The 23,008-nt window shown below is 35.4% G+C and overlaps 5 protein-coding genes and 1 long non-coding RNA gene across 14 annotated transcripts in view; 3 read left to right on the top strand and 3 right to left on the bottom strand.

Moving 5' to 3' along the window:
* The first annotated feature begins 2,175 nt into the window (after positions 1-2,175).
* Positions 2,176-5,118, top strand: LOC117603981 (uncharacterized). Its single transcript, XM_034323625.2, has 10 exons — positions 2,176-2,317; positions 2,505-2,580; positions 2,699-2,790; positions 2,863-2,971; positions 3,113-3,189; positions 4,147-4,221; positions 4,320-4,398; positions 4,469-4,560; positions 4,797-4,902; positions 4,970-5,118. Exons 1-10 carry the CDS (start codon positions 2,270-2,272, stop codon positions 5,041-5,043), a joined length of 828 nt encoding a protein of 275 aa, XP_034179516.1. The 5' UTR covers positions 2,176-2,269; the 3' UTR covers positions 5,044-5,118.
* Positions 5,119-5,251: 133 nt separating this feature from the next.
* On the top strand, positions 5,252-8,717 carry Srp72 (signal recognition particle 72). Its single transcript, XM_034323762.2, has 8 exons — positions 5,252-5,708; positions 5,820-5,937; positions 6,015-6,270; positions 6,340-6,819; positions 6,896-7,258; positions 7,582-7,886; positions 7,975-8,187; positions 8,265-8,717. Exons 1-8 carry the CDS (start codon positions 5,609-5,611, stop codon positions 8,398-8,400), a joined length of 1,971 nt encoding a protein of 656 aa, XP_034179653.1. The 5' UTR covers positions 5,252-5,608; the 3' UTR covers positions 8,401-8,717.
* Positions 8,718-8,782: 65 nt separating this feature from the next.
* Positions 8,783-18,075, bottom strand: LOC117604072 (uncharacterized). 6 transcript variants are annotated; one of them, XM_034323763.2, is made up of 8 exons: positions 17,865-18,075; positions 14,653-14,799; positions 13,281-13,414; positions 13,086-13,203; positions 12,052-12,997; positions 10,911-11,151; positions 10,601-10,837; positions 8,784-9,842 (listed from the first exon to the last, which is right to left on the bottom strand). In XM_034323763.2, exons 1-8 carry the CDS (start codon positions 17,942-17,944, stop codon positions 9,778-9,780), a joined length of 1,968 nt encoding a protein of 655 aa, XP_034179654.1. In that variant the 5' UTR covers positions 17,945-18,075; the 3' UTR covers positions 8,784-9,777. The 6 variants fall into 6 exon arrangements, with proteins under 6 accessions (XP_034179655.1, XP_034179654.1, XP_076547092.1 ...); XM_076690977.1 differs by lacking the exons at positions 14,653-14,799; positions 17,865-18,075 and adding exons at positions 13,504-13,672; positions 13,755-14,457; XM_034323766.2 differs by lacking the exons at positions 14,653-14,799; positions 17,865-18,075 and adding exons at positions 13,504-13,669; positions 13,755-14,457.
* Positions 18,076-18,186: 111 nt separating this feature from the next.
* The window catches only part of LOC117604079 (uncharacterized), an 83,138-nt gene continuing 78,316 nt past the window's right edge, over positions 18,187-23,008 (top strand). For both annotated transcript variants that reach the window (XR_004581357.2, XR_004581358.2), the window contains exon 1: positions 18,187-18,282. This is a non-coding gene — a long non-coding RNA (uncharacterized LOC117604079). The remainder of the gene's footprint in view (positions 18,283-23,008) is intronic.
* l(3)73Ah (polycomb group ring finger 3-like lethal (3) 73Ah) lies at positions 18,573-21,231 on the bottom strand. Its single transcript, XM_034323771.2, has 5 exons — positions 21,014-21,231; positions 20,392-20,685; positions 20,170-20,315; positions 19,951-20,094; positions 18,573-19,884 (listed from the first exon to the last, which is right to left on the bottom strand). The coding sequence occupies exons 2-5, from the start codon at positions 20,666-20,668 to the stop codon at positions 19,759-19,761; spliced, it is 693 nt and encodes a 230-aa protein (XP_034179662.1). The 5' UTR covers positions 20,669-20,685; positions 21,014-21,231; the 3' UTR covers positions 18,573-19,758.
* Positions 21,537-23,008, bottom strand: part of LOC117604070 (fibroblast growth factor receptor homolog 1) — a 49,017-nt gene continuing 47,545 nt past the window's right edge. For all 3 annotated transcript variants that reach the window (XM_034323761.2, XM_034323759.2, XM_034323760.2), the window contains exon 11: positions 21,537-22,955. In XM_034323761.2, the coding sequence (XP_034179652.1) occupies positions 22,848-22,955 (108 nt within the window). In that variant the 3' untranslated portion in view covers positions 21,537-22,847. The remainder of the gene's footprint in view (positions 22,956-23,008) is intronic.

The following is a 23,008-nucleotide window of genomic DNA, read 5'->3' as shown; positions in this document are numbered from 1 at the left end:
TCTATAAAAAATAATTAAAAATGTTTCTCACGACATTGCAAAATCAAAATTATATTAACGATAACACACATGATATACTGATTTATAAATGAACTATTTGATGCACATTATCAATATCTTTTTTATAAACAAAATAGAAGTGCTTCAGTTTCCTATAAATTACAGAAATTTCAAAATTTGTATGACGAACAAACATTGCATTCAATGAAAAGAAATATTGAAATGTTTCAAGAAACGATTTTCATATAAATCTTTTCCAGATAAATATTCTTGTATAGATTGTGTTTAAAATGCAGCGCTAGTTGCAATTTTAATTAACCACATGACATAATCACACTTGATTATTGATTATTCAGTGTTTTCATAGTTTCGAACGAGTAATGGAGCGTCGGAAATAACACGAACGGTATTTGAAATGAAATAATTGCAATCATTACTTGCTAATTCGTAATGTTTTCTTAGAATTTTCAAATGATGATTTTCTTGAATCAATTTTCAACACGACAAACTGTTAACGCTATATCGGTGGAGTGTAAATTAATTAGCGTTTTAAATGCCACATTTCAGATGTATATATAGATTCAATTTTATAATTTATCACTCGTCTGCAATGGAAACGTGCGAGGTAAATAGTTGTCACTCTTTTTTTTTTCAATCCAACAGAGATACTTGCATACGTGTTTATTATGTTATCATTTAAGCAGCAACTGACCCCCAAGAAATCTCTCGAACTTCTTATCACCTCATTTTTCACGCCAAAGTCTCTTTTATAGAAGAAACATTTTATTATAAGACTTTCTCCTTATGTATTAGGTAATAAGAAGAAAACAATAAGCGTAATGTTTCTAATTCAAGTTTAACGCACCGTACAAATAGATATATTTGTATCATCGGGCTATTAGTGACATTCTTCAGTCGTTACCGTGATAAAAATATTAAGAATTAATTTTTTAATCTAACATTCCAATGTCTCGTCATTTACTTTGTAACTTTCTGAAATTAAATGTGATAAATCCATAACGCTGATCACTGCTGACCCGCATGGTTATCAAAGGATTAAAAATTCTAAGAATTAATTTTATAATATAATATTTAGAATTATTGTCGACTCAAAATAATAAACTTTAATCAACAGGCAAGTTTATACCGAATAATTACTTGCGTAACCGCGTTTTACACTTGTGCACCTTACGTTAGGCTAATTAAAGCGCGCATCTGATCATCGCAAGATCGTCGCGGTGATTCTTCACAGTCAGGTTCAGACTAAAGCTATACGGTTACAAACTTCACCATGACCTTCGAGAACAATAAAGGATCACAAATAATCACGCGCGATCGGCTCGATCCAATATTGAAATTCGATAACTTGCTCGCCGCAAGAAAATAATACTGGATACGTTAGTTACTCATGAATTATTTAATACCAGTTCGGATCATTCGACAAAGAATAATACAAATCATTTCTGGTATAATAGTATCAAGAGAAAAAACTAACCTTTCGAATGATATATTGTTTCTTCAATCGCTTAGAGCTTTGCTTTTTTTATGATTGATGAGAAGAAAAAAATTTGATCGATTGATTTGGGCGAACCGTTCCGGGAATAAAAACGAAAAGTCCCGTACGATTCTGCTCTCAATCATCTTTGATATCCAGTGACCTCTGAAACGTTCAAATAAAAGCAGACAATTTATTATATAATATTTTGTTAATACACGGTGTTAAAACAAATTAAACTAAAGCATTAAAAATTACTTAATCCTTTTGTTACCGTTAAAATTTTCAGCTTGTAACGAGATATTCTTTGTGTAACTAACAAAAATAAAATTACCAGAAAATTCTCTTTTCAATAACTTTGTGCTTTTAAAATATTATATATCAAGAGTAAATTATTTAACAAATTATTGAAAAAAACAAAGTAAAAGAAAGGATAGAAGAAATATTTATTTTACTGAACTTTTTTTTACGTGAACCATGAAAAGAAAATAAACATAGTACGTACGTCCTGGAACAGTTATGTAAGCAAGGAACATTATATCTCATCAGAGGCAAAATATCGGTGCGCTCCTCCCCGAAAAATAGACAACCGTTTGTTGACCGATGGAGGGAGGGAACCTTGGCTCGCCCCATCAACATCTTGCGAGCAGTGATTGCATCTACAACTATAAAAGCTCGTGAAAGATCCGATGTGTTATTCAGTTCTTCTTGAACATCCGATCAGACTTCGCTTGTATATCGTAAAAAACGAACTCGAAAAATAAATAATAAACCATGAAGACTATCGCAGTTATCTTTGCTTTCTGCCTCGTCGGTGCTTTGGTAAAAAATTTTGCGATTTTTCGTTTCCCTCCGTTGCTATTCGAAGAGTAAAAAAATTATGTTAGAAGAATTTTTATTGCTGTTATATTTTTATATTACTTTGATACCTACACTTCTTTCCGTATTTCCTTATTTGTTATGCTATGTTCCTATTCATTTGTCGCTTATTTATTATTACACTTTCCAGGCACTCACTGAGGAACAAAAAGCCAAACTGACCCAATACAAGACTGCTTGTATCACCGAAACCGGAGTTGACACACGTAAGTTGAATTTAACGACACACTGCAAATAAAAAGGAAAACAGTCAGAACATCTGTTAGTAATTTATGTAAAAAAAAGTAGTATTGTCAGAATTAATCGAGACTATTTTCTCTTCAGAGGTGGTAGAAAATGCGAAATCCGGTAACTTTGCTGAGAATGACGATAAATTGGCCTGCTTCTCCTCTTGCATGTTGAAGAAGATCGGCATCGTAAGTGAGAGAATCGTTTAAATGAAATTGTTCCTGGAGAAACGGAAAATTATATTTTTCTTTTCATTATAGATGAGTGAGGACGGTACCGTGAACTTTGATGTTGCCAGACAAAGGGCTCCCGCCAACGTTCCCAAGGATCAGGTTGAGAGTGTCATCACCAAGTGCAAAGACAGCGCCAGTAAGTAATATTCTGTGGAGTTTAGAATCTTCTTTTTAACTATTCAAGCTACTTAAACTTTTCAAACTATTCAAGTGACATTTGGAATGAGGTGGCCATTGTTCAAAAGTAACATTACCTAATAATTAATACTTCTTCCAGCTGGACCAACTGACTGTAAAAAAGCAGCCAATTTGGTGAAATGTTTCGTGGACAACAAATCCTTCAACGTACTTAACTAATTTATTCATCCAGAAAGAAGAAGCAATCTAACTACTAATTGTAATCTATTTTATAATAATTCGCACATCAATCGGCAGATACACTTGTAAATATAAATTATGAAATAAATAGTTGACAATACCTAATTTGTTTTCTTTTTTTTTAATTTATACACACGTTGCGATAAAGTTACATGTAAAGAAAAGTTGCAGAATTTCAAAAGTTTAGAAATATGAAAGAAAAATGTACTAAAGTAGAAATTACATCTTTGAGAAACTTATTTTATATTATGTATTCGACAAAAGCTTATGAAATGTTTTATAATTTCTTAATCTCAAGTGGTACGCGAATCGTTGTGTCTTCCATTGCTTAAATATTATTAAATAAAGTTAAGAAATTTATTTACCCAACAAATCGATAAGCTGGAGCAGATGTATTCCATCCTCTAGCCAGTCAAGTTTCGTTTTGTCGTTCCCCAGTTGAATTGGCAAGTATCGTTTCCATCGTCCTTGCATTTTTACGACCATAAATTCGTTCCAGATTATAAATCTCTCTATTGTATGAAGCGATAATAAGATCGCTCATCTGACCAATGTCATCAACGAATCTCACAAAGAATTAGTATTACAATCAACACCTTTTATGAAAAGAGATAAGCTATGATCTAATACATTCTACTAATTATTTTATATTTACAAAACTGGTAATAGATATAAATATTCAGATTGATATTTCGAAAAACGAAAAGCATACTATTATATTCCTTTTTAATTTATAAACATACTATAAAGATTATCGTAAATTTTCGAAGACGAAATAAAACGATCTCACCTGAAGAACAATAAGTCATTAATGCCAAGATGGAAATGTATATCAGAGATAACAAAAATTGAACAGTGATGTATATAAGAGCTGTTAAAATAGTGCACGTATAAAAGTCTGCTGTGCATTCCTTCTGTATTCAATAATTCTCTTCAATTTCATCCGGAGAAACCATGAAGACTATTGTTATTCTTCTTACTATTTACTTACATTTGACCTGTTCATGGGTAAATTTCACAATCCTTATATTTCTATATACTAATCGTCTCTGTTTCTAAATTGTTACAAAATTTAATAGTATCTCAATTTTGTTTGTACTTTTCAGGCATGGCTGTCCAGCGAAGATCAGGAAAACATAAAAAAATTTAGTGCAAGTTGCTCACAAGAGCTTGGGACTACCATCGGTATGTTAAAAGTAAAATAAGTGATAAAAATACAGCAGGAACGTAAAATAAGTTGATGTTTAAATTTTAGGAGAACTGCAGCTAGCTTTGCTTGGCGAGGGTCAAGGACCCGAAGACAGACTTAGATGTTTTACAGCCTGTCTCCTGAAAAAAATGAATGTTGTAAGATTTTGAACTGTGATTCCATTGTTATTTTCTGCAAAAATTAAAAAATTTATATTTTCCGTACTGCTGCGCTGTATGAAATAGCGCTATCTGTGTTGAAGAGAAGAACTAAAATTTTCTACTTTATCATCTCCTGTTCAGTTATACCACTAATAAGTCGGAAACACCTTGTATTTAATATTTGCACGCGTAGACTTCGAATTCAGGATTCAAATTTTGTAATCTTGTTACAGATGAACGAAAATGGAAAATGGAATGAAGAAGTTATCAGACAAAAAGCACCAAAGGATATGCCAAAAGACGAAGTCGAGGCGACTATTCAGAGATGCACCAATACATGTAAATATTCTCAATTTTAATCCCAATTTTTAATAACGAAATTTAATTCAATTAAATAATGTTTCAGGTGGAAAAGATGATTGCGAAAAAGCAGCTAACTTTATGAAATGCATCGTAAAAACCGTCGTTAGCAAAGAATGAAATTAGATCTTGACATCAATAATATATGGAATAGATGTGTTAATTAATCAGAAAAATGTATCTACAAATGAAATTTAATAAATAAACAATTCGCATTGTTAAATATGTAAATTTTTATTCACGGTCTTTCAAAATTGAACCACTAAAGTCATTTGGCGGAGAATCTCGAAAATAACAAAAAACATTTTTAATTTCCGAATTTAACCCTTTTAGTGAACTATAATGCAATTATTTGATTTATATTACAATAGTAAATGATCAATTTACACAATAAAGCGCAAAAGTTATTTATTTTATAAAAAAAAGCAATTCTTGCTGTCTACTGTCAAGTGGCGCTAAACATATCTTTTTGAAAGCGCGCATTGGTATAAAATTAAAAAAACATATAAAAATAAGGCGTGCACAGTACTTTTAGTTTATTACGTAATTACTTGATAATAAGATGAAGGTTTCTTTTACTACTGTATCAATTAAACACTTGTAATATTTTCATTAGTGGTCAATCCAGTACCTTGCTCCTCCTGGTTCCACGTTCCACGTTGGACACGGTCGCAATCTCGGCAACATGGCCGCGAAAGAAAGTAACCTTCCTGCTCTTTACTCGGAATTAAATAAATTAGGTCAGAACGGAGAGTACGAGAGAGCTATAAAAGTTGCAAATCGAAGTAAGTTTTTCCAAAGCTACCAATTGCACTGGTACCTGTATATTTATTATGAGCATAACCTGTACTCTGTTTCTTTTAAAAACAGCATGTGTTTAAAAACAAATGTTTTAGTTTTAGGTATTTCTCAAGATGAGGAAGCTGCATTTCACTGTAAAATTATTTGCTACATTCAGTTGTCCAAATTTAATGATGCTCTTCAGTTTATTACTAAAAATCCCAAACTAGCAGGGTATGATAATTATTCCATAATGCACATAGATGTACTTTTAAGTCATATTTTCTAAGGAAATTAATTTTCTGTTTTAGTAACTTGGATTTTGAGAAAGCATATTGTTTATACCGGTTGAATCAAGTACCAGAAGCTTTGAAGGTGGTAGAAAATGTCTCAAATCCTTCTTTAAAGCTTAAAGAACTCAAAGCTCAAATACTGTATCGTCTTGAGAAGTATGAGGAATGTTTTTCTGTATATAGAGATATCATAAAGAATTCCCACGACGAATATGAGGATGAAAGAGAAGCAAATCTTGCAGCAGTTATTGTAAATCTAGCAATTGAGGGTTCCGTAAGTTTTTAATAATTAGAATTATTGTAATCTAATCTAATAATTACTTTTGACGTATCATTTTAATAGGATTTAGAAGTTCCTGTGCTACGCGAAGATACATATGAATTAACATATAATGCAGCATGCCGTTTAATTGCACAAGGCAATAGAGGAGATAAAAGCATTTTAATTGAGGCAGAGAAAAAGCTTAGAGTAGCAGAGAAAATGTGCAAAGAAGGTTTGGAAGAAGATGGAGTTGCAGAGGAAGAAATAGAAGATGAACTAGGAATTATTAGAGTTCAGCTTGGATGCTGTCTACAACTCCAAGGCCGTGAAAAAGAAGCTCAAGCATTATACACTTCTGCTTTAAAAGCAAAACCAGATGATATAGCTTTAGTAGCAGTTGCAAGCAATAACCTTGTGTGCCTCAATAAAGATCAGAATGTATTTGATAGTAAGAAAAGAATGAAGAGTGCTACTCATGAGAGCCTAGAACATAAGTTAACTTCCGGACAAAGAAGAACTATTGCATATAACCAGTGTTTATTAGCTTTGTATACTGATCAGGTATGGATCTAGTTAGTAGTATATTTCATCGTTACAGTCCATATTTTACAGTATGCATCTTTTTATCTATACACAGGCTGAGCAATGTCAACAACTTTGCAATAAACTTGCTAAGGATTATCCTGCATTAGCTGCAGATGCAATGTTCGTAAAGGCAGTACAACTTGCTAAAGAGGGTAAAGCAAAGGAAGCAGTAAAATTATTAACACCATATGCTGTTGGAGAAAAAGAGTTACAAATGAAACTGGTTTGTGTGCAACTTTTGTTAAGTCAAGATGAAAGAGAAGAAGCAATTAATATTCTAGAAAATTTGAATGAGAGAGATAGATCGTTACCTGGTGTAGTCAGTGCTCTTGTAACTTTGCATATGGCTAACAATAATCGTGAAAAAGCATCAACCGCCTTGAAGAATGCAGTAAATTATTACAAAAAGAATAAAGTAAGTATATTTATCTTTTACCGCTTTTTAGCCAACCCGTATCTAAGATTGAAAATCTTGAGAAGGGGGCTAAAGCATTTAGACTTTTTGTCACTTTTGTACAGGCCAAACGGTAAGAGTTATTGAAAAAATTCTTACGCCATTGTGTTTAATAGGTCAAAATCTCAACTAATGGCCGAACATTTTTTTTTTTGCCACTTCAAAATAAGTTGATGAAAAGTTTTAGTTTAGTTCCAAGGGTTGGTTTTAGAGCGAATCTCGCTCTACTTTTACCTAGTTGTTTTTTCTAATTTTCCTACCTTCTATTCAATAATTACCATTAGGAAACTACTGCTAATTTGGGAGAGTTGTGGCGGCAAGCCGCCGATTTCTACCTGCGTGCAGGGGAAGTTAAAGTGGCAGCTGATATTTTACAAGAAATGGTAGATGCATCGCCTTCTGATACTAAAACATTAGCACAATTAGTAGTAGCGTACGTGCAGTTCTGTCCTGAGAAAGCACAGCTCCTATCTAAGCGCTTACCACCTCTTCACGACCTCTCTGAAAGAACCGATGTCGATGCTTTGGAGAGTAGTAATTGGATAATCGGTACCAAAGTGATTAAGAAAAAAATAGAACCATCTCCTGGGTAAGTTTACTCTTCCTTCAAATCGTCTATTAAAACTTTCACTCGTTCTGTAAATAACTCTATGACTAATAATTAATATGTTGTGTAGCAAACCTGCTGTTGATATAACCCAAAAGAAACGTAAAAAACGCAAACGTAAAGGAAAATTGCCTAAGAACTACGATCCAAATATTCCACCTGATCCTGAACGATGGTTACCCAGGCACGAACGTAGTGGATTCCGAAAGAAACGGGATAGAAGAAACCGCGATGCCGCTATGAAGGGCACCCAAGGCGCTGCTGCAGGAGCCAGCGATCTTTAGTATGTATTATTCAAAATTTATGCATGTACGTTATTTAATAATTAATAATTGTTATACTAATTTGTATCTTTTACAGTGACATTACTAAAATGCCTACGAATACTAAACCTTCTCCTAACCCACGACACAGCCCGGCGGTTGAAACTTCTGGACCGCGACAACAACAACGGAAAGTTCAACAGAAAAAGAAAAAGAAGGGAGGAAAATGGTAATGACAAATGTTTATCGTCACGTTGAATTTGGTTGAATTATCATGTACGAAATATACAGCATAGTTAATAGTGCTACGTCAATCGATAACCGAGGGATATCAAGTCTAATGAATCGAGTAACTTTTCTAGTTATACATAAATACACTTTTTACCATTGTACATATGTACTGTACATGATACTGCCATTTTAAAAGAAACATAATATACATCAGTTTGTTCAATTAAACATAAACTTTAAGTTTCTGAATTTGTTAGTAAGCTAAGATATATCTGGATTCTAAGAATAAGTAAAAATATATGAAGAAAATATGGTACATAAAATATTTTTTATTCTTCATCATTTTTTTCTTTTAAATTCATTTGTCAACTTCTGACAAAATTCAGTAATATAATATACAATATAGGTAACATGTTTTCTTGTGTACATTGACTAGGATTTGGCGCTACATACTTTTATTCCTCTGTTGGTAACAATTGTATATAAAAATACAATCTGTTTTAAGCTTTCTGTTTTTCTTTAAATATGTCTGTAATATGTGTAGACAGATTATGATTGTGCGTCAGATTTTAACATTTAACAGATTTATATACGTATGTGTATATATATATCTATACAAGTGATATTATTTATATATGCTGTATTTTGTTTTATACAGCAATATAATACCACATTGTATTTTAGTATAGCTTTATCATCGAGAAATCATAACTTTGTGAAGACACTTTTTTATTACATATCACTGCTTGCAAATCGATGTATGTGCTCGCACTTAATGCATTCACGTGTAAAGGGATACATCTTCATTTTCTACTATTCTAACTTATTGTCTCGTATTATCATTGCACAACACAGCATTCTTTATCGTCATATATATAAATTTCTAACAGAGGCAACTGTCGAGGTAAGAATAACCACGCATCGTAAAACCTTTCTACTTCTGTTTCATAGATTTTTCTAATATTTAGGGCTGTAAATTGCCCAAGTCTAAAGAGTTTTACTTAAAATACTTAATACCCTTTCATTAAAAAATAATGCAACAGGCACGCTCGTTTAACTGGTCTGAACATTATGATATGCATATATGTATATATGTGTATGTGTGTGTGTGGTGTGTGTGTGTAGAAAATAAACAAGCATTGGAAACTCATTTGTCAGTTCGAAGCAAATACAACATCCGTTACGGTATTCCGTCATGCCACACTCATCTATTGGCAAGTTATCCCGTGTTCCCAAAACCAATCGCCAAATCAGTTCGACAAAATGAGTTTGTCTGAGATAAAAAATAGATGAGTAAGGCACAAAATGCATGTAAATGTCATCAAACACTTACATATAATGTAAGTCATTATCAATTATCACATTACCAACAAACGATGCTACTTTTCGGGAATTATACCTTCCCAAGCATCCTCTCGTTGCTTATTGGCCAACCTACGTTTTTCTGAAACAATCCAAAGAACCATGTTCTTTTTACTTTTTCATCGCTTAACACGTATTTCGGCTGAACTTTACTTTAGCGGACCCATAATTTTGGACGTTTTCTTTTAATATATAGTTTTTGATGTGTAGAATCCAAAAATGTAAGTCTTAACTTTAGGAATCCAGTGGTTAAAAAGTTATGAGCGTGTAAAGTTTGACATTTTTAGCGCATTTGCTACGTTACTGTGACGCCATATTGGCTTCTTGTCCAATGAACAGTGTCGCTAGCAGCAGGCAGCAGGTGCCGACCACTTTAGCGGGTTTAGTCAAACCGTAAATTTGATACTGTCCGAGTTAGTTAGGTTTATATTTATCTTTGTTAGAGAGGGAGGGTACAGCCCATGCTTATTGCTTCTACTGTATCAATTTTATGAGTAATTTAATAAATACCTATTTGTACTGCAACCGGTCAAATGACCTGTCGCGTTAAATGACGCTAGGTTACACGTGTTTATCGAATTTAACAAATAAAAATATAAATAAATGATGTAAAATTAATTGTATATATTTAATAGAAAAAGTCATGAAGTCAAATGTAATGAAAAAGCGATAACATTTTATGTGAATTTTCTAATCAAAAGTTTACAACCGGTTATTTGACCGGTCCATGGTACGTTTAGTGTTAAATACAGTTAGTGATGGAAGCCATACACAAAAAAATTTGGTGTCCCCTAAAGTAAAGTTTTACCCATATTTCCATATAAATTAAATGATATTTACCTTTCGCTTCACGCAGTATGTTTTTTTCGTGTTCGCGCTCTTGCCTAGCAGTGGCTAATTTCACTCCTAAAGCACCTGTAACCAATCGTCTGGCTAATGCCGCGCAAGTTTCTGGACGACTCCTGTAAGGTTGCAAGAATTCTGCGCTCCTTTTCGCTTTTGTTTTACTCAAGGCCGTTGCCTCGCTTAGCGGTCTTGTTTTAACAAACGGATGATCGGATGCCAATACCTCGGCAGCTAAAAATTAATCAAACATAAGTATCCGTCCATAGCAACAATTCAAACCATGCCAGTTTGTTTTTTTAATTACCAACAAGAGGACTACTGAATACTCCAAGACAATGCGTATCGTCCACCCATTTCAATTCGAAACCACCATTTTTGAAGGGACTGAAAACAGCCGCTAAATCGCTTGTCTTGAATTCAGACGGAAAATTATATATTTCAACAACATGAGCAAATTCGTCGCTAGATACTTCGATGTGTTTAGTGTATGTCTTGTAATCGCTTTTTGGTTGCTCGATCACAACATCACCAACTGCAGACGTTAACTGAAAGCGATATTACAATTTTTAATTGTTAGATCGAGGAACAGTAATCGTATGAATACAGTAAAATCTCTCTAGTTGTCCGTTTGTTGCCCTGCTGACAGTGTCCGTCGGTTTTGTCCTACGCCTACATATGTATTTCTCACCCGACGCCCTATGTTCTATTCGTTCCAGTCAGTCAGGCAATACGCGACGCGGCTTTTTTGATGAGAGTTAGAGTTTGGTAGTTTATAATAAAGCACTGTAACTTTTTTAATATTAATTTTCTTTACCTACGGATTACCTGCTGATTAAAATGAGATCAAACACGATACACTTTGGAGCACGTTTACTTAATTTTATGTACAAGGGAACATCCCCAATGCGAATTTTTTTTATCCAAGTCCAAATTGTCATGTGTGGTCTCATTTTAATCAGAAAAATTGTACCAATATGTTAAAACAATTTGAATCCAGAAAATTCTAAAAATAAGAAAGTTAAACTGTTGTTAATTTCTCGGCTGCTACGGCACTCGTGCTATCCTTCTCATTTATGACTTGTCGCAGGACAGGCCTGTCCAAGTAGGGGAATCCACTCGTGGAACACATGTTTCGGGTCTCCTTCCAACGCTGCTCCTTCAAGTAAGATGGGACGGTTCCGACTACCGTCTCTCCGTCTTTCCTAGCGGCGGTACTGTCTCCTCGGAGAGATGGTAGTCAGAACCGTCCCATCTTATTTGAAGGAGCAGCGTTGGAAGAGGATCCAAAGCATGTGATCCAGGAGTAGATTCCCCTACTTGGACAGGCCTGTCGCAGGAGATCAAAAGCAACCGCGAGGCTAGAAAAATCGTGTCTATCCTGTCCACATTGTCCATTTTCGCTTCTCAGCTTACGGACACAACTAGAGAGATTTTACTGCACTTACCTCTTCTATGAGCGTTGGATCCAGACAGTCACCATTGTCATCGAATAAACTATCCCAGTCACATTCGTCCCTATTTATTTTTTTAACGGGCGGAGACGGTGGCGGTGCCGGTTTACTTTTGTGTCTTACAACTTTTTTCACCTTTTTCGATTCCGGTGGCGTGATAGGAACAGGAGTTGATTCTTTAACAGTTTGCGGTTCTTTCTGTACAGCATTTGAAATGATCAATACCTCCGAAACAATGTTACTGTGTATCATTTGCGCATTCTTTTGATTCGTTATCTCATCTTTATTCGAAAGCTTCGTATTATTCATGTTATTATTCGTCGCTGGATCAGTTGTGTTAATATTATCCTTATATTCATCAGATCTGTCTACTTCCTCGTTAATATTAACTTCTTCGCTATATACACATGTTTCAAACGAATTTAAACTACCCTTATTTTCGCTAGAATTATTAGATACTTCTTGTTCTTCGATCGTCTGCGACAAAAATGCATTCGTTATCTCGCATTTTACATCATTGATACTAAAATTATTTGTCTCCTTTGGCACGTCGTCATTTAAGCTATCCGATTGTTTATTTTTCTCTCTAACATTAGATTCTACAGTAGATTCCTCCGGCACAGTTGTAGACACTGTATCCTTTGAATCTCCCCGAAGACACTGACTGTCTTCGCGCTCCAAGTTACTTTGATCCTCACCAGAACACATGTTTGATCCCTTTTCCGTACATTCTCCGCTTTGCTGAACATCAGCATCCGTTTCTTTTAGATTTACGTTAAACTTTGATTGTCCATGAGACAGAGAGGATGAAGACGAACCGTCTTTAACAGTACGATTAACGTGAACGGCTTCTACAGATTGGGGGCTTCCTTCGGTTTCTAAACTTCTACGATGTCTTGGTACATAAACAGCGCGATCCGGTCTTCTCTTACGAATAGTTCTATTTAAAATGACAGATCTATTAATATGATTCTCTTAAGAAACATTTACAAGTACAATATCACAATCTAATTCGCCTAATCTATTACTTTATAGACGACGAATCGGTAGGCTGCGCTTGAACTTGGTCCACGTTTCCTTGAGGCTCGTTTCTGGCTCTTCTTGCAGCTGGTGGTCTATAGATTTCAACCGTTGGCGTTGACTTGGCTAAAACGAATTACAATTCGATAACATTCAGGTCACGCTGTTAATTATAAGGAGTTTCGAAAATTTTCGTCACTCACCTTGTCTTTGAACTCGCACACGTTCTGGCGATGCGGACGGCGATCGGCGTCCTTCGACGCCCATCTCGAGTAGCTTGTCGCTATCCTTCGTGGCGCAGTTCGGCTTATGCTGCACACCATTCAGTTTCGGATCCCTTAAACGTGAAAATGAAACAATTATAGATTACAATGTTATTCGAACGTTATTTTTTCTTTTTAAGTTAAACAAACAGTTCTCCGATACATTCGGCCAGCACGATGCGACGACCTTGAGTTGGTCAGTTTCACTTTCGTTTGCCTCCGCTACACGTCGCGTCGTAGTAAGAATTCCAGTCTTGTAAACTCATTTCGTAATCGTGTTAGACCTGTCTGCTAATTTCGCATGAATCTGATCCAATTGATAGCACGCCCTACTTTCGTAACAGTTAATTATTCATTAACAAACTTTGAGTTACATTTACGCGCAAAAACATTTGTATTACGTCGACAACTTACAAGTGTTTTTTTAGCACAAAATATTTATATTCTACATTACAGGTAATAACAAATGGGCGTAGTCGTTTTAATAGTTTCAAAAATATCGCTAAAAAGTACTGACAACTGTTATCTTTTACGAAATGAATTTACGCAAAAGGCACCGATCACATGTCACGATCAACACGCATTTGTCAGATTTTCAATCGGCAGATTATCGATCGGAGGAAGATCGATAAATTGTACGCATCGAATTCGTTTAACCCATTTCTTCCCAAAAATAAAAATTCTGAAAAAATATGGTATTTTGTCATCAATTTTACTTTAAAATAATCGAAACAACATTATAAATATTAAACACTAGCAGTATGTGTCGTCATTTGCACCACACACAATGTTGCGCTGACGTAACGTTGGGAGCTTTCTGGTAGAAAAATAAAAAAATTTTATTTTTTCGATCACACGCTTTTATTTGCTCAAAATGTACAACATTGTTATATGAAAAAACTGACCAAAGTTAATGGCATCACTCATGAAATTTTGAGAAACACTCTGTGTTGCATATGTTTTCAGTAATTAATTTTTTTCCAATTGTGAAATATAAACACATATAGACAGAGAGCTTGTGAATGCCTTTTAACACATGCACGATGAGTTTTGTATAATAACTTCGTGTTGTGTGCACTGGGAAGAAATGGGTTAACCCTTTCAATACGACGAAAAAAAATCAGTTCGAATGCGCCCCATTACCTGGAACAGTTATTTCTCCTCCAGGTGATTATTACGATGAAATAACTTTTCTGCCTGAAAGTCTTAGAGACGCATAAACAACAATGATGTTACAAGCTTCATTGATGGGACATCGTATGTCCCGTCCGGTGTGAAAGGGTTAAATCACAAAAACGCAACGCATTGATACCTTATCACGTCACTCTTGTAACAAACGACGGTTCTTCTCGCCGAACCCTGACCGATGGAGAAGGTGTGCAGATCGATGAACCGATCTTGCACCAGTTGGTGTATGATGTACCTCCGATAGTTGTTTACAGGTGGAAAGACGAGTACTCTGTAAAAGTGAAAAGAAAACGCGTTACGATCGTGGCTGAAAGCGAGACCGTACTGAAGACGGCTGACGGTGAACGTAACCGCCTTGCCCCGGGCCCGGGCCACTCGACCGTATACCGTCAGATGAACACCATGAACGCCGCGCGACGCCGACTTAACTTTTACATAACGTTCACTTTCTCCTTCGTTGCTTTCCTTAAATTAGAGTCATCCTTGCACCCGTAACCCTATCGCATACCGTTACCGTCTTACGACCTTGCTATAACGTTTCACCGTGTAACCGCTGTTCGAGCTTTGGAAACCGGCTACAGTAAAACCTGGATAAATTCAACCAAGATTGGGACCCAGTGGTTGCGTTTACCTAAGCACGGTATCGAAGCTCGGATGACACGCGACGACCAGCTAAGCGTGAACGTAGAAAGGGACAGACAGTGGTGGAAAGAGAGAGGTCCGAAATCAAAGGAAAGAGCCGAAACGTATCGGTGTGACTAATACTAATTGAATCAAAAAAATTTTTTATTTTTGACTTTTTTTGAGTGAAACTTTTACTAGCGCATTGGTGAGATTTTTGTGAGTAAAGTGGTACCAAACACGATATAGTTTCAATTATAATTACTTGCTAAAATTGATGTTATAAGTTGGCGAAAAGCAAGAGAGATCGAAATCCAAACCAGTCGCGGTGTCGGCTTTGGTTTCAAAGGTTTCATTTATCCTAGCGAGGAGTCGATTCTGGGCATTTAATGTTTCATTTATTCAAGCAAGGAGTCGATTCCGGGCATTTAATGTTTCATTTATTCAAGCAAGGAGTCGATTCTGGGCATTTAATGTTTCATTTATCCAAGCGAGGTGTCGATTCTGAATCCGTACACATGTTTTCTTTGTAGCCAACATGCCGATTCTGTGTCCGTACACATCTTTTGTATTCAGCCGACATCATTTATATTCAGTCGTGGTCTCAATTCTATGTTGCTTATTCTATTACTATTGTTTATAAATATAATTCAACCTATATCGAGTTTGGTATCATTTTAATTAGAAAAATCTCACAAATGCATTAGTAACAGTTTCATTGAGAAAAAGTTAAAAATAAAAAAGTTTTATCGTTGAATTAGTATTAGTCACACGGATATTACGGTCGGATCATATTACACGGTTTCCTCGTCGAGCGGCTCGGTTCGCCTAGGGGGATCCCCCCAAGTGGAAGGGATAGCGATGTTTCATTTATCCAAGCATTCTTTCGTTGAATTTATCCAGGTTTTACTGTATTATGTTCGACCGGCTCGGCGCAAAACGCATTTAATTTATTAAATACATGTATACATGTACATAGGACGTAACCAGAGGCATGCATGCTTTTAGAAAGTATACAGATGATATCGTAATAAGAGGAGGAACAGGAAGTGTGTTTGGAAGTCGATACAGCCGATACAGTAGGGTGTTTGCAATCGTATATAAACGATCCAAGGAGCGTAACGAAAGCGAGATAGGTTTTCACCTTTACGGATTGTTAAATTACACGTCGACCCGTTCAAGTGGAACGAAGCGTGTTGCGCGCGGTAAAATCACGCGGCTACGTGTGCTTTCATGAACGAAAAGAAATGAAATCGTCGAAGAAAACAACCGTGTAATCCTGTTTTTCTCTGACTCGTTCTAAAAGTTCTATCTTCTAATTACGTTTACCGCCACGAGTAAATCGACAAGCCTTGAACTACAAAGAAGAAACAGACTGATGAATCTCGTAAGCGTTGCGTGGTTCACGTAATCGCGCGTATACGTGAGCGTCATACGCTAAGCGAGCTCTTGCACTCGGTAGATTGACAATTATCCATGTCGTTGGCCATAGGCTATTCAAAATCGCCGGCTTCTTTTTTTCACCCGTCATTTCGATAGTTATGCAACATTCCGCACGCTTCGATCTTCGATTTCAAAAATCTTTTTTTCTCTATCCGGCTAATCAGCTTCGTTACGGAACGAGGGTCGTGAATATTTGTTAGGTGAATGAAACGAGTAAAAATAATATTAATAACATTAATGGTATTACAAATATTGCGATGTCCTTATGTAATATTTTCATTGGTAGTTAACCTCAAACAGAGCGCAATTCATTATTTTCGTCGTCATTAATGAAGATAATGCGTTTCATTAAACTTTGCGTTTCGTATAAATTTTCCTTCATTATCTAACGATGGATACAATTTCCGTAGCTTATGAAGAGCTACTTAACCAATATCCGCGGTTTCAAAACCTGTCGTCTTTTATTTACTCGTACAAAGTGCAAAGACGAAAGATAACCGCAATTAAAGATCGATGCAATGGTTGAATAATAAAATAAAACCCACCGACTCGTGAGACGCTTCTTTATTTTCATTCGGCAAGATGCCAATTATTCGCGGTTTTTTTATATTCCTCAAAACGCTATGCAGTTTGGTAAAAATAGATAGGTTTGGGAAAAACGTGTCGACGTTCGAAGTACGCGGGCTATGCAAATAAAAAAAAAATATATGTGGAATTTACTAACGTAACGGCACTATCTAAAGATGTACGTAGCAGCGGCTACGAAGACTGGAGAACGATATCAGCCATTTACCTTTGCCACGAGATATTTATATACACGGAGACCGTAAAAGAATTTTGTAATTTAAAGGTTGCACGGTATCATTATAAATCTTCTTCAAGATCTTAAGGGTTCGCTTTAATTGTCTTCGAATTACGATACAATTGCATGTCAAGGATGCGGATAAACTGAACGTAACTCAATCGTGCCACGTAATACCTGATAAATCGATATGATAAATTGCGATTTTTTAAGCCAACGCTACTTGTTATGTGTATCATTTTCGTTTTTCTTTTTTTTCATAAAAATGACAGACGTCACATATCTACGTATTATATTTTCGAAGCGGTAAGATCAATGACTTTTTGGAGAAAGCTATGCGATTCACCGTAGTAAACACTGGTAGAAATCGAAAGTGAAGAATAATGATCGAAGACAAGTAGTAAAAAACTACTGATCTAACCTTTAAAGGCGCGTCGTTGCATCAGGAAACGTGATCGTTTGGCTCCTACCTTTTCCGTCTCTTGTCCCTTGAAAATAGAGTTACGTCGTGCTCCACGTCTTCGGAGAAAAGACTGTCTTGCAAGCTCATTTAATTGTGAAACTGCACTTCAAACTTATACACAAGAAATCACCGAAACATAAACTTAAATTCATTGAAAAATTATTCACTTCGTTGTGCTGCCGAACAGCAACAGTCCCTGCTTAACGCGCATTGACCACAACTACTTGCAACTACTTTGGAATGTTTTGCGCATGCGTCGTCGTTTCGACATTTACGCATGCGCATACATGTTTCAACCTGCTCGACGTCTGCGCATGTACTTAGTCAGTCAGTTTGGTTAGTTTTAAACCGTAACTAGTTGAATTTGGTGCGAAAGTGCCCGCCACGCTGCTGTCCCTCTCTACTTATTTATTAAGATAATTAATGTAAGTCTTTAAATTCAAATACTAATTCTACATAGAATTGAGTTGTTTATACTTTTGTGCAATTTTTTTCAATACTTTTTTGATAATATTATAATTTGTCAAGTATTTATTTCATGGTATTCACTTTTTTCTTCATTTAATGATATTTAATCACATAATTTTGAATTATTTTATTCATTTGATTAATATTTCCATTTTATAATGGCAATTTTGCAATTACGTGCCATTAAGTAATTCGAACGCTATTTTGTTTTCAGTAGTTACGAATAATGAAAAAATTGAATGAAATGGCTTTTAAACTTTCAGCTTGTTCAGTCATATACGATCATGTACAAATTGTTTAGAGTATTAATTAGACTGATACTGTACAAAACATATTTATTTAATAATTTATGAAGATACACACATAGTGTACAACATACAAGCCCTAGCATTCATAAAATGCCGCTACTTTATAAAGTCGATTTCATTTCATTTCATTTCCCTAGAATATTTATATACAATCACACGGTTCTTTTTTTTTTGCTTTACACTGTTTGTTTAAATTTCATTTACTACAAGCGATAAGATGCCCCGTGTTTCGCTTAACGCGTCGTTGTCCTTATCAAATCACTCGAGAAAATATGTCACATCTGATAAAATTCTGTTATTGTTCGGCATTGAGAGAAACTCGGGGCTGAGTTAGAATGTGTACAGCGCATAAACATACAAAGTTAAAAGGGCACCAAACAATCCCGTTTGGTGCCGGCTTCTTTTCTTTCCTTCTTTTCTCTAATACAAAGCTGCGTCTACGCGCAATATTATCAGAATTCTGTCAAAAAATATTCTATATACAATTAGGGTATGTATAAAAAGAAAGTCACGTCTTAAGATTATGAAGAATTGTTCCGTTGTCATGTACGGAAAAAGTAACAAATCTTCATTCGCGGTAGACACTGTCCACCACTTTCCCATCTCAGAACAAAGAAGGTCCAACTTTTTATAAAAGAATGATAGAAGGATACGTAACATTTCAATTAAATAGATATACAGTTCTGCGATTTTGTAGACAGAAACAAAGCTTTTTTTCCTCTCGTGTACAGTGTCGCATTGTTTTCTTGGCCTACTTATGAATGTACGTTAAGGAAAGCTAACGAAATAAAACTTAAAGAACTGAGTTAATGTAACTCAGTGTAATTAAAAAGTAAGTTAAAAGATAATCGAATATAGGAGAATGGAATTGCTACTTTTAAAAACATGTTGCTAACGACTATTCTGGTTAAGTTAATACAGTAGAAAGATATAAGTCTAAAGTCATTTTTCTTTTGTCACGAAAAACCATTTCCGCCTGCGAAATTCAATCTTGAATTCTTCCTGTGCGGGAATAGAGAAATAAGTACTACAACGGACAATACACGGATAGAACTTGGAAACATATAAACAAAGTCACAGATTTGTTGTGATTTCCATCGGATACTGAACACAGAAATATTAGTCTTAAATGTCTATTCGTGGTCTATATTGTAGCCTTAAGGGTGGGTCCCGGAACCTCCATCTTGTTACATAAACAAACTTTAACGTGTGGTCCTTACCTAATAGTTCGTCATTGCATAAAATATCAATCTGCAAACGAGGCACATCAATTAACTGAAATCTTTAACAGAGATATCTTTAATACTTTATACTTACATCTCGATATTTTTCCATTCCGTTCAATACCTTCTTTGCAATGAATTTTTTCAAATGCGTGATAGTTGCTTGGGCAGAGCACCTAATAAATCTTCGTTTCAAAGTCTTCAGACTTGTGTTCATACACTCCAAGCATACATTAACCTTTGAAAATACATAATAGTTAGATTAATTGAAACGTAATTTGAAATATGGGCTTGTTGTTTTAAATATAATTACCTGTTCATCGGCACGATGGTAGTCTGATTCGGCGTGTGCATCCGCAGTTGCTTTTTCTTCCTCAACTTCTCCAGCATTAGGTAGGATATCTTTGGGGCAAGGTAAACCTCTTGCTCTATAAAATTCTCTTTCTCTTTTAATTTCATCTGAAATAATATATCATTAAATACATAGAGAAATCCATTTATCTTTGTCGATTCCATTCAGAACAGAGTTACTAACTTTCTTGAAGATCAGGAACTAATTTGTAGACAATATCTTGCATAGTTCTGTCGAAACTTATATATTGAAGCGGATGCGACTGATGTATAACTATCTGACATGTCGGACAGGTGTGTTTTTCTTCTAAATGTTTTACTAAACAACTCTTGCAAAAAGTGTGTAAACATTCTGTCACAGTAGTGGCGTCTATCAAATATCCTCTGCATATCTTGCATGTTATATGACTGTTTAATGTCTTCAATTTGATTCTCCTCTCCATGACACTGGTGATCACCATTTAATAAATGTCACTACCTGCGATATCACATAATTATCGTTATGGGTATCATGGAATTGTTCCAAAATTATTATACTTCAAAGACTTTGAGCATACACGTCAGTATGCAAAATTTTTATTTGCAAAAATGATCATGCAATTTTAACAGAACTCTTAGAAAGTGACAAGTTATTGCAAACAAAGTAAATTCTCTGTAGAAATGAAATTAAGTCAAATCAGTTACGATCGTCACATCATCTGACGGGTCTGTCGTTTGACGAGGACCGAAAGAAAGTTCAGTGATGAACGATTAGCGTGAAGAAATAAATTCGTTGCTCCAGAAAAAGTGGGTTATCGGATTCTAACCTCAATGTCGAGTGTAGGACACAACGGTAACTTTCACTCGATTTATTCGTTAGAAAGTTTCGAGAAAACGGTCCGTACCATCCTTGGCATCTTTGATCATAAAATCGAAGCTAAATGGAAGAATAAAAACTAAAATGTTCCACTAAAAATCTGGTAAAAACAACTTAGCATAAATGTGGCTGATGACAACAAAACGAACTGATCGCAGCGCCATCGGTCCTCCATAGTTAACTTTTCTCTGAACACGCGGTTTCGTCGAATGGTGGGGGTTCGATATCCTCTTATCGTTAATCAATCACGGGACTTACTTAGGCAGATCAATTTGTCTGATTGTCTCATTACGTTAATTATCATGTCTTTTTTTTGAGTCATTAGAACTTAATTGTTTTCGCTTCTCATTTCTACTCCGTCACCAGACTCGTTATGACTCTTATCTTTCAACCATCTGATTTTATTCTTAAAAAAGTAGAGTATTGATAAAAGTAGAAAAAACATTTGAAAATAATAAATAGACAGAGAGTAATGTGGGTACAGTTTCCAGTGATTTATTCGAGATGAAACTCACGTTACAATAATAATCCAATATTTGCGCAGACTATACATACGATCCTACCTTGGTAAATGCTGATTTACTGGCTACCTTTAGGTGTGTCGGGTAACAGGAGAAACATTTTTTAAATAAACAATCATCGCCGCTATATACAAAGTTTTCCGACTCTACGAACGCGCGTTTATATACTCTCGTTAAATCAACGTGGTGTGTCCTTTTGTTTCTTTATTTTACACATACATTATTCCGCTTGACGTTGATACAAAAAAGAAAGAAAGGAGAAAAATAAAACAGAGAATGAATCCCTAAACAGGCCCTAAGTAACAATATACAAGAAATAAATTATCTACGACTAAACGCCACTTCTCGCATGTATCATTTATACATCTTTCACATTTTGTGTACATCGGACTTGGACGATTAATGATTGGAGAAATTTTGCAAATCTCGCGCGATCAGATATTTAACGTTAGATAAGCAAGCACGCGATATCGCGTGAGCCAAATGAGCTCTTCCCCCACGTAAAAATCTTCGAAAATGCGCGAAAACTCGCGGTTCAATGTCCTTTTTCGCGTATAAACACTTAACTTTGTATACGATTTATCGTTTACTACTATATGTTACAGAGAAACGTAAAACTGTATCAATTGACTAGTTACAAACACGTTTCGCATCGAGATGAATCGATTTCCTGTGTAAATTATCTCTTCCCATTCCTCTATCCCTGGGTAACAAAAGCCCTGGCTGAAAATTGCCTAAGCTTCTCACATTCTTCCCAAGGCACTTGTTAATGGCACGGTAATAAACATGTACAAAATTCGACGACGTTGAAACGCTTTGGGTTATTCTTCTTCTCTATTCGAAAACAATATTGTTCGTTCACGCACTAAAGTGTTCAATGTGTTGATCGAACGAATCACGATATCCTTGCGAAGGTCAAAATGTTCCAACGTTTGAAAGATCGTCGGGATACTACAGGATAACAGGAAAATAAATACAGTGTTTTCTCCGTATGAAGATCAGTCTCTTCGAAGGCCTCGAGTTCCGTTTTCTTGATAATCGTTCTTCCTATCATCTTCCTTAACACTACAGGATACGCGCTAACAGGTCAATACTGATTTATATTATTTGGCGTGTTCGTTAGGTCAGTCGATCGACTTCCATACCTCGGAGCTTTTCCTTCGTTTCATTTTTTTTTTTCTTTTTTTTTAAATTATTTTTCTTTTTCGCTTCGTTTTTATTCGTTATTCTCGTTGAACGTTTCAATGGGCATTGAAATCATCCTCACAGGAGGTATGGAAAGTTTTCTTCACTCCCGTCGTCGTCCGCGTCGCTGGACTCTTGACTGGAAGGCGGTGTATCTAATTGCGGAAGACCAAGGTCCAAATATTCCTGAAATTGAGATCACGAGAGAAAACGTAAACGGGAAATTCTTGATTCGTACA

Source organism: Osmia lignaria, chromosome 11, assembly GCF_051020975.1.
Source record: "Osmia lignaria lignaria isolate PbOS001 chromosome 11, iyOsmLign1, whole genome shotgun sequence".
In the NCBI taxonomy this organism is placed as follows: Eukaryota; Metazoa; Arthropoda; class Insecta; order Hymenoptera; family Megachilidae; genus Osmia; species Osmia lignaria.
This window is presented reverse-complemented; position numbering and strand designations above follow the sequence as displayed.

What these genes read in the sequence shown, in the direction of transcription:
- LOC117603981 (XM_034323625.2), top strand. Translation starts at nt 2,270, where the DNA reads ATGAAGACTATCGCAGTTATCTTTGCTTTCTGCCTCGTCGGTGCTTTG. An exon ending in TACATTTGACCTGTTCATGG is followed by an intron (nt 4,222 to 4,319) that starts GTAAATTTCACA and finishes TGTACTTTTCAG; the next exon opens with GCATGGCTGTCCAGCGAAGA. An exon ending in TCAGAGATGCACCAATACAT is followed by an intron (nt 4,903 to 4,969) that starts GTAAATATTCTC and finishes ATAATGTTTCAG; the next exon opens with GTGGAAAAGATGATTGCGAA.
- Srp72 (XM_034323762.2), top strand. Translation starts at nt 5,609, where the DNA reads ATGGCCGCGAAAGAAAGTAACCTTCCTGCTCTTTACTCGGAATTAAAT. An exon ending in TAGCTTTGTATACTGATCAG is followed by an intron (nt 6,820 to 6,895) that starts GTATGGATCTAG and finishes ATCTATACACAG; the next exon opens with GCTGAGCAATGTCAACAACT. An exon ending in AAAATAGAACCATCTCCTGG is followed by an intron (nt 7,887 to 7,974) that starts GTAAGTTTACTC and finishes TATGTTGTGTAG; the next exon opens with CAAACCTGCTGTTGATATAA.
- LOC117604072 (XM_034323763.2), bottom strand. Translation starts at nt 17,944, where the DNA reads ATGAGCTTGCAAGACAGTCTTTTCTCCGAAGACGTGGAGCACGACGTA. An exon ending in AGGGACAAGAGACGGAAAAG is followed by an intron (nt 14,800 to 17,864) that starts GTAGGAGCCAAA and finishes TCACTTTTACAG; the next exon opens with AGTACTCGTCTTTCCACCTG. An exon ending in ACCGATTCGTCGTCTATAAA is followed by an intron (nt 12,998 to 13,085) that starts GTAATAGATTAG and finishes CATTTTAAATAG; the next exon opens with AACTATTCGTAAGAGAAGAC.